At 37.7% G+C, this 8,810-nt stretch overlaps 1 protein-coding gene across 1 annotated transcript in view; it reads right to left on the bottom strand.

Annotated features, from left to right (window-relative positions):
• The window catches only part of dennd1a (DENN/MADD domain containing 1A), a 32,026-nt gene that overhangs the window by 17,301 nt on the left and 5,915 nt on the right, over positions 1-8,810 (bottom strand). The window contains exons 3-8 of the mRNA XM_016552557.1: positions 6,733-6,776; positions 4,387-4,436; positions 3,292-3,411; positions 3,104-3,173; positions 1,067-1,147; positions 912-965 (exon numbers count right to left, since the gene is read on the bottom strand). Coding sequence (XP_016408043.1) covers positions 912-965; positions 1,067-1,147; positions 3,104-3,173; positions 3,292-3,411; positions 4,387-4,436; positions 6,733-6,776 — 419 coding nt within the window. The remainder of the gene's footprint in view (positions 1-911; positions 966-1,066; positions 1,148-3,103; positions 3,174-3,291; positions 3,412-4,386; positions 4,437-6,732; positions 6,777-8,810) is intronic.

Genomic DNA, 8,810 nt, shown 5'->3' with positions numbered 1-8,810 from the left:
AAATTATTTTATAATGTTCTCTGAGGTTCACTTATAATGTTAGTGTGATTTTACATAAAAAACCAAAATAATTTAGAAGTAATGGGCTATTTTATATCCTGTTTTTGAGCCTCTCTGCAGAACAGTCTGTTTTTATAGGTGGGGCACATTCAAGACTAGCAAGTAAAGGCCCACTGCTATGATTGGCTAACAGTTTCACTAGTTAAAATAACAGTTGGACGCTGCTGTGATGTACTCTGAAAACAACATGGGTCATTTGGGATAAAACGTATAAATACTCAGTATACATCAAATGGTCTGGAACAGACAATGCAATCGTGGTAAAAGCACGTTTACTCACACTATATTGTGTTGCAACATTACTGTTGGATCCAATTTAGTCAGACTCAGCACTGCATCATCATTTACTTTCAGTCTCATACTGACAGTAGCCTGCATCATACGGTCTTGTTTAAAAATGAATCCGTAGCAAAGTGAAGCAAGCAAACAAACAAACAAACAAACAAACAGTGTTTCACTGACGCGATCTGGAGCTCTTTGCTAATTTTACCCTGTGTTTACACCGGACGCGAGCGGCGCAACGCGACTATAGACAACAGAACTCATTATAATCGGAAATTCTGTCTACGGCACAGATTGACACAACAAATCCCCGACAGTAAACTGATTCGCAAAATGCCACAACAGTGCTCGCTTCCGATGTAGAAAGAAAGTTTTGAGTTTTGAAACTTACAGGATTGTCTTGATCAAAAGATCAAGGGAATTTTGATTTCTCAGTTCATGACCCCTTTAAACCTGTATTCTCAGACGTCCTTAGTTTAAATTATAACTAGTCACATCCGAATAGTTATGCATAAATTTGTAATTTCTACATTGTGGCTAACAGGGTCAAGGTAATAAGTCAGACTTACATTTTCAGGTATACTGGGTAATTCCCTAGGATCAGGCACTGTGAAAAACCAATGCTAAAGACAGAGAAATGTAATTAGCTTTATACAATAAATTGATTGTAATATGAACATCTTGTCTGATGTAAGCGTCATGTGTGTATGTTACTGTATATTACCACACTCAAATGCACAGGGACTCCAGGATCAGGGATGTTTAACGTGTGTAGAGACTCTAACAACTCTCTCCATTGACTGTCCTGTAACACAAATACACACAAATTAAAACAGCAAGTCTCACATGCAGATTTTACACTTTATAAATTATAAGATGTTAAATCACTACAAATAATCAATGCCGCGTCACTATTATATGTATGCGTGCATGACCTTGCTACACTTCTGAGGTCAAAACAGCTGAAAAATCTCCTCAGAGGAAATTTTGAGTTACACGACTTTTCAAAGTTTGGGGTTGGCAAGATTGTGTAATGTTTTTGAGATAAGTCTCTTCTGCTCACCAAGGCTGCATTTATTTGATCAAAAATATAGTAAAAACAGTAATATTGTGAAAGATTATTACAATTTAAAGGGGTCATATATGATGCTTTTTTAAAGATCATTATTTTGTGTATTTGGTGTAACAGAATATGTTGACATGTTTTAATGTTCAAAAAACACATTATTTTTCAAATACTGTACATTATTGTAGGTCCTCTATGCCCCGTCTCTCTCAAACGCTTCGTTTTCTACAAAGTCCCTCCTTCCGACAAGCGCATGCTGCTCTGATTGGCCAGTTGACCCGGTGCATTGTGATTGGCCGAACACCGCAAGCACTCGTCGGAAATGTAACGCCCCTTACCATAATCACGAGCTTCAGCTTTCAAAATAAATGTAAAGACAGAGCCGAACGGGGAACAGTCACGTGACAGACACAGTGATGAAGCTTGGTATGTGTTTGCAGTACACAAGCCACGGTTAAGACAGCTGACTGCAAATATTTTCACATAGTGAGGTAGATATGTGGGGCGTGTTAGAACGAGCCGTTTTAGGGGGGCGTGGCAGAGTCTTAACTTTGATAAAGAATATCTCTTTGGTTTTGAGACTTTAGTCTTTGCAACTTCAGGGATCTTATCTATGCACAATCAGCTTGTACCACTCCAAAGAGAAAGGAAAACTTGAAATCGCATCATATGCCTTTAAAAGAACTTTAAAAGTTTCTATTTTAATATATTTTAAAATGTAATTTATTTAATTTCTTATTATTATCCACATTGAAAACAGTTTTTGCTGCTTAGTATTTTTGTTGTAATTTTGATACATTTTTCCAGGAATCTTTGATTAAAGGTGGGGTAAGCGATTTTTCAAAAACGCTTTAGAAAACTGATTCGGGCCGACTAGCAAAACAAACTTGTAGCCAATCAGCAGTAAGGGGCATGTCTACTCATGATGTGGAGGAGAGAGCGTTCAGTGCACAGGACGGACATTAGCGAGCCGAGCGACAGAAAGATAGAGATGGCGGATAAAAAACAAAAGAGGAAAACGTCTGCCGAACAAAAGAAGGCTTAAGGCAATAAGGCAAGAAGTAGATGAGTTCTATAGTATTTTGTCGTGCTGCGCCACTCGCGTCTGGTGTAGACACGATGTAACATTGGTTTTGCTTTGTTTCACAGAACCAATCGTTGCCTGGGTTGCGTATGTATGTGTGGGGCGGAGCTATCAAAATAGGGGCGAGACCCTTTTGGGGTAGGGGCGTGTTTGTTTTGGTGATTTCAAATGTCAACATTGGCTACCAGAAATCGCTTACCCCACCTTTAATAGAAAATTAAAAAAGAACAATTAAAAAAATCTTTTGTAACAATATAATTATCTTTACTGTCACTTTTGATCAACTGAATGTGTCGTTGTTGATTAAAAGCATTAATGTCTTTCAAAAAAAAAAAATCATACTGACCCCAAACTTTTAACCAAACTGTAAATCTGGAGGGGAAAAAAACACTTTTGTCCAAGGGAAAATGTTTATAAAAATACAAAAAAAGCTGTAATTTAGGGTCAGGTTAAAGTTATCAGGTTAACAGTAATTGTAATTTTAGAATTAATGTAAAGTATGAAATCAACAAGAAATCCTATTCACATTGATAATTAAATGCGTATGTGTACATCTGCGTGTATAAGACACAGCGACATATGAGTGTGGTTGTCATTCATGCACCACCGACCTGTCCTTTGGTTGTATAGTCTGCCAGGATATTCAGCAGCTTGTAAAACACCTCAAACCAGGGCAAGTAGCTAAACAGAAACAGTTAGACTACAATTAGATTAAGTTGATCTGAAGTAGGTGGATGAAGAAAACAGGTCCATTTACATAAAATTTTCAACTTGTACTTTTAAAACCAATAATCTGTACCCGAGGATGCAGTGGCAGCTCTGAGCTCCCGATGAGAGCCGGCAGAAACCGAAGCGCTGTTTACTCTCGATATCCGTCAGAACAAACGTGAAGTTCTGCCCCACCTGGCCCACTGCCATACTGAAAGACAGGGTCAAAGACAAAATTTTGGTCCGAACTTATAAAGTCAAGGTTCAAGAGGTGCTGGAATCAAATGAAAGTGATTTGATGACACTCACACAATTAGATGAGAACAAAACAAAATGAACTGAGCTTAATGGTGACACTATTGTTTTCTGTAGAGCTGAATTGTTTCATAATTGACCAATTCTGCTACATCGACTGAACTGACTCGAGCCGAATAAAGACGCTAGACAGTAGTCGAGTCAAGTTCAGTATAGCTGCTTATGAAAACATCACAATCATCCACACCAATCCAGTCCATCAATTAATGTCTTGTGAAGCGAAAAGTTTGCTTGTTTGTGATAAACAAATCCATCAAAACATTTTTAACTTCAAACTGTTGCTTCCAGCTAAAATATGAGTCCTCTATCCACAATATTGTTTCTCTAGTGCATCCTCGGGTACAAATTGTTGTCTCATCTGAATCAGGAGAGAAATATGCACAGATCAAGCACCGTTTACAAGTGAAAAGAGTCCAAAACCGTTCTAAACCAATATGTTGGTGGATTTTGATGTGAGAGGACAACAGGAGATGGACCTTTTCACTGGAGGAAGTGTTATTATGGATTATGGACTCGAATTTTGGACAAAAGCGATGGTATAAAGTTAAAACAAACACACAGCTCTTCACTTCACAAGTCGTTAATTGAGAGTGGAGTGGCTTGGAGTGGTGTGGATTACTTGTGGATTATTGTGATGTTTTTATCAGCTGTTTGGACTTTCATTCTGACAGCACCCATTCACTGCAGAGGATCCATTGGTGAGCAAGTGATGTACTGCAATTTCTCCAAATCTGCTCCGATGAAGAAACTAAATCATCTACATCTTGGATGGCCTGAGGACAAGTACATTTCTAGCAACTTTTCATTTTTGGGTGAACTATTCGCTGTATGACTAAAGGTGACTTGACTTGATTAAAGATTGTAACATTACCTGTCCATATTGAAGGGGAAACAAAACCTTGGGATAGTCTGTAGCGTTTCCTGAAAACAGATTGTGAGAAAGAATGAATTCACACACTGAAACATAACCATTAGCTTCATTCACACAAAAGACCACCATGTACAGATGAAACTGTGTGTGCGTGAGGGACTATGCTAGACTTGAGACCCCAGGGGTGTGTGTATATGAGTGTGTGTTTTTCTGCCCTCATCTGTGTCAGGAGTTAGGGATTATCCCTAACAATAGCATGACAGAGGAGAGGGAGGGGACACAGCCCAGATTACAGAGCTTCACCGCTGGGTACGACACCCAGATTATCTTCTGGGACCACTGGACCCAACAATCAGGTGAGTAAAGCGGTGTCTGTACGTGTGTGCTGAGAGAGTTTATGAAACTGCAATCAACAGGTATATAGAGTGGACAGATACACACATCTGTTTTAGTTATACGCACACACACAGAATTACACCTGCTTTAGTAGCTGATATCGCCATGACAACATATTATCAACGATCAAAAACAATCACTGCATTCGCTCCTCATTTCCTAAATAATGCATTATAGCTTCCTTAAAGGGTTAGTTCACCCAAAAATGAAAATTAGCCTGTGTTTTACCCTCAAAGCATCCTAGGTGTATGTGACTTTCTTCTTTCAGACGAATCCAATCGGAGTTATATTAAAAATAGTCCTTGCCCCTCCAAGCCTTTCAATGGGGGCAAGCGGGTGTTGGTTGTCAACAGTTCAGAAGACGTGAAATAAAGTGCGCGCATCCGTAATAAAACGTCCCTCACACAGCTCTGGGGGGTGAAAGAAAAATGTCGGAGGATTTCGATATAAGCCAAGAGGAGACTGGTTTTCCTTTGCTAAAGTAAGGAAACTATGTCCTACGTCATCCGCCTGAACGTCTTCCGCGTACCACAGTCAGTGGAAGTGAGAAAAAGTGTTTATTACGTTTGAAATATGGATATTTATCTTACAAAAATGCATGGATTCGCTACAGGAGGCCTTTATTCACCCCCCGGAGCCGTGTGAGGGACGTTTTATTACGGATGCGCGCACTTTATTTCACGTCTTCTGTTGACAACTGTTGACAACCAACACCCACTTACCCCCACTGAAAGGCTTGGAGGGGCCAGGACAATTTTTAATATAACTCAGATTGGATTCGTCTGAAAGAAGAAAGTCACATACACCTAAGATGCTTTGAGGGTGAGTAAAACACAGGCTAATTTTCATTTTTGGGTGAACTAACCCTTTAATTCCTGCCGTTTTTATTTCACTATTTTTAGGCATCAATTTATTTTAAAAATTTAATAAAATATAGTAAGAAGATTATATTCCACCATTCAAAAGTTCAGGGTCAGCAAGACTTTAAAAAAAAAAGAAATTATTACTTTGATTTAGCAAGGAAGCATTAAAAATAAATGCATTCAAACAGCCTAAATGATGTTCTTTCTATTCGCTGTTTCCACAAAAATATTAAGCTGAACTAAACTGAACTATTGCCAACATTGGTAATAAATCATAAGAATAATTTGGCATCAAAGGAATAAATGACATTTTAAAATATATAAATATATAAAATAGAAAACCGTTCTCTTAAACTGCAATATGTCACAATATAACAGATTTTTCTGTATTTTTGATCAAATAAATGCAGCCTTAGTGAGAATAAGAGACATTTTGCAGACCCAAAACCTCTGATTTTGTAGTGTATAATTAATTAATTAATACCATTATTTATAATTACAAAATTAAAATGATAATTATGCATCATTCATTTTTGTTATTAATTTATTGGTAACACTATTGTTAAGATTTAATCCAAATACAAGTTATCACCTGTAGGTAACATATTTGTCTACTTACTTACTGATGTCTTTATTACTGATTTATAGATAGATAATCTTATCTGGGTGCAGAAGCACTGCTCAGCATAGATGAGAGAGTTTTAAAGAAATATTAAACATGAAATGTTTGTCGGCCATCAACACACACAGTACCAGCACACAGCATAAATATTTGCTTGCTACTTCCCCATATAGTGTTTCATTCACTGTATATGGAGTAAGCAGATTTTGAATATAGCAAAAGTATCTTTTTTTGGTTTCCTCTTTGTAAGCCAGAGTCAGAATCTTAAGTGAGTTTGGTTAAAACTCCTTAAAGAGGGTGTTTGATACCATAGACCCTCTCAGAAAATGGTACACACTCTCTAGTGGTTTAAACACCATCTGTCAGAACAGGTGCTCACTGCATTATCACTGAGGTGAACAACAATTATGAGATCCCCACCCCAACATCCCTAGAGAAAGACAGAACAGATAATGAAGTACAAACCTGGTCAGTGTACATGTCGGGGAAACTCCTTCGTACCTCTGGTCCTGAAAATAACCCAGAAATCATGTTATTAACATTATATACACACAGATAGAAAAAGCTTTTCAATATAAACTTGGTCTCCCCACATGTTGCCAGCCCACTTTATCTCCATTATCAGGCAGTTTTAGATACAAAACACAAAGACAATTTTCTTCTTTGGTTTTACGTGCAACAATGAATCATACATAATAAGACCAGGAACATGTACAGTATATAGAAAGTAAAAGGCATCAGTTTTGATTTCATCTAGATTTCATCATACATTTGGCCATATGCATCTCTGAGCACCGTACATGTTATTAACAGACTCAAACTTTCAAAACAAACCATGCATAGTGATGGCAGGTAAAAATAAACAGCTTTATTTTATCTCATAGATTTACTGTCAAATATGTTCAATGGGGGTTCAGATATTGATGCAACAGTCCCTCTGAAAGGGTTTCCTCTTTCTTTCAGTGGGATATGTGACTCTGTGGATGTGTGAACATTGTGGGAGGGTTTGTCTCAGGAGAAAAGACCCAAGATGCTTTGCTCCTGCTGCCATCATCAAACCATATGGTCACTAAGCAACAGTCACCTAGGGGTCTGCATGGGGGGAATTCAAACGGCTCATGTACCTACTATATACACTAGCATTAAAAAGTCTGGGGTCAGTAAGATTGTCTTTTTATAGAAATTAATACTTTTATTCAGCAAGAATGCATTTCACTGATCAAACGTGACAGTAAAAAAAATTTATATTACAAAATATTTCTATTTCAAATAATTGCTGTTATTTTGAACTTTCTATTCATCAAAAAAAAAATGTATCACCATTTCCACAAAAATATTAAAGGGGTGGCTGATTGCGATTTAACGTTAGTCAGTGTGTAATGTTGCTGTTTGAGCATAAACAATGCAGTGGCTATTAGGAGTCATTTTAATGGACCTCCATTTTAATGAAGCCCCATCAGTGCAGCAGTGTGGGATGTGAAATTATGACTTACAACTCATTTGCGTTTTGGTGTTTGATTACAAGTGGCCCAGGATATGGAGATTTGTCCCACTCACTACTGTACCACATTCTCACACACTCGTAAAATGGGTGGGAGCGCAAGTTGCCAAGACTTGCTTTGAACCAGCTGATCAAACATGGTCTGTAATTTAGGTGGGAGATTTGTTGAAGTGGCCTGAAGCGCAGATGTCTGAGCACCTCTACAGCTCATCTGATGGTTCCTCTAAACCAACACAGGCTGTCTGGTTTACACCACGTTTAAAAGGAAAGACGTGTTTCTCATGCTAGTCTTAATCTTTGGTCTAGTCTTTCTCATGGACATTATTCAGGGTTTCTGTGGGTCTTAAAAATGTCTTAAAAAGTATTAATCCATCCTTCCACAAATTAAGGCCTTAAAAAGGTCATGGCATTAGGGTTGTGCCGATAGACGATAGTATCGTGTATCGGCGATAGTCAAGAGATATCGCCTGTGGCTGATGCCTTTGACGATAGCAAGACGATTATTATTATTATTATTAATAATATTATTGTTATTATTATTATCAGGCTAGTAATACTATCTAATTAATATTAGGGCTTATTGGTTGCATTATATTTCTTTTTCCGCGTTTTTACAGTATTGCGCGTTTTAACCAATCACACACGATTATGCTGAGCTTTTGAATGCAATGGGCAATCAGAGGCGTTCAGATGAGTCATCACTGAAACAGCGGAACTTCTGTTGTTCAGCGCGCGCTGACTGAATTCTGACTCACGAATTCTCTCATCATAAACAACAAAGTGCAGATCTACGTGCGATGTAAGTATAAGAGATTTATTCATCATACAGTGTATATTCACTGATTTTAACGGGAGTGTTTTTAAAGTGCATAATGCGCTAGACTGAGCTTGTGATGATGTTCTTTGGTAATGTTCTTTGCTTGTTTTCTGTAGCTGCTTTTTGAATAACTGAGGAAATGTAAGCATTATAATTAGTAACTTACAATGTTTCTATTAATTTGATATCATATTAAAAACATTAGGCTGCTTTTAGCCTTACGCT

Source organism: Sinocyclocheilus rhinocerous, unplaced genomic scaffold (assembly GCF_001515625.1).
Source record: "Sinocyclocheilus rhinocerous isolate Xijiao unplaced genomic scaffold, SAMN03320098_v1.1 scaffold405, whole genome shotgun sequence".
NCBI lineage: Eukaryota > Metazoa > Chordata > Actinopteri > Cypriniformes > Cyprinidae > Sinocyclocheilus > Sinocyclocheilus rhinocerous.
This window is presented reverse-complemented; position numbering and strand designations above follow the sequence as displayed.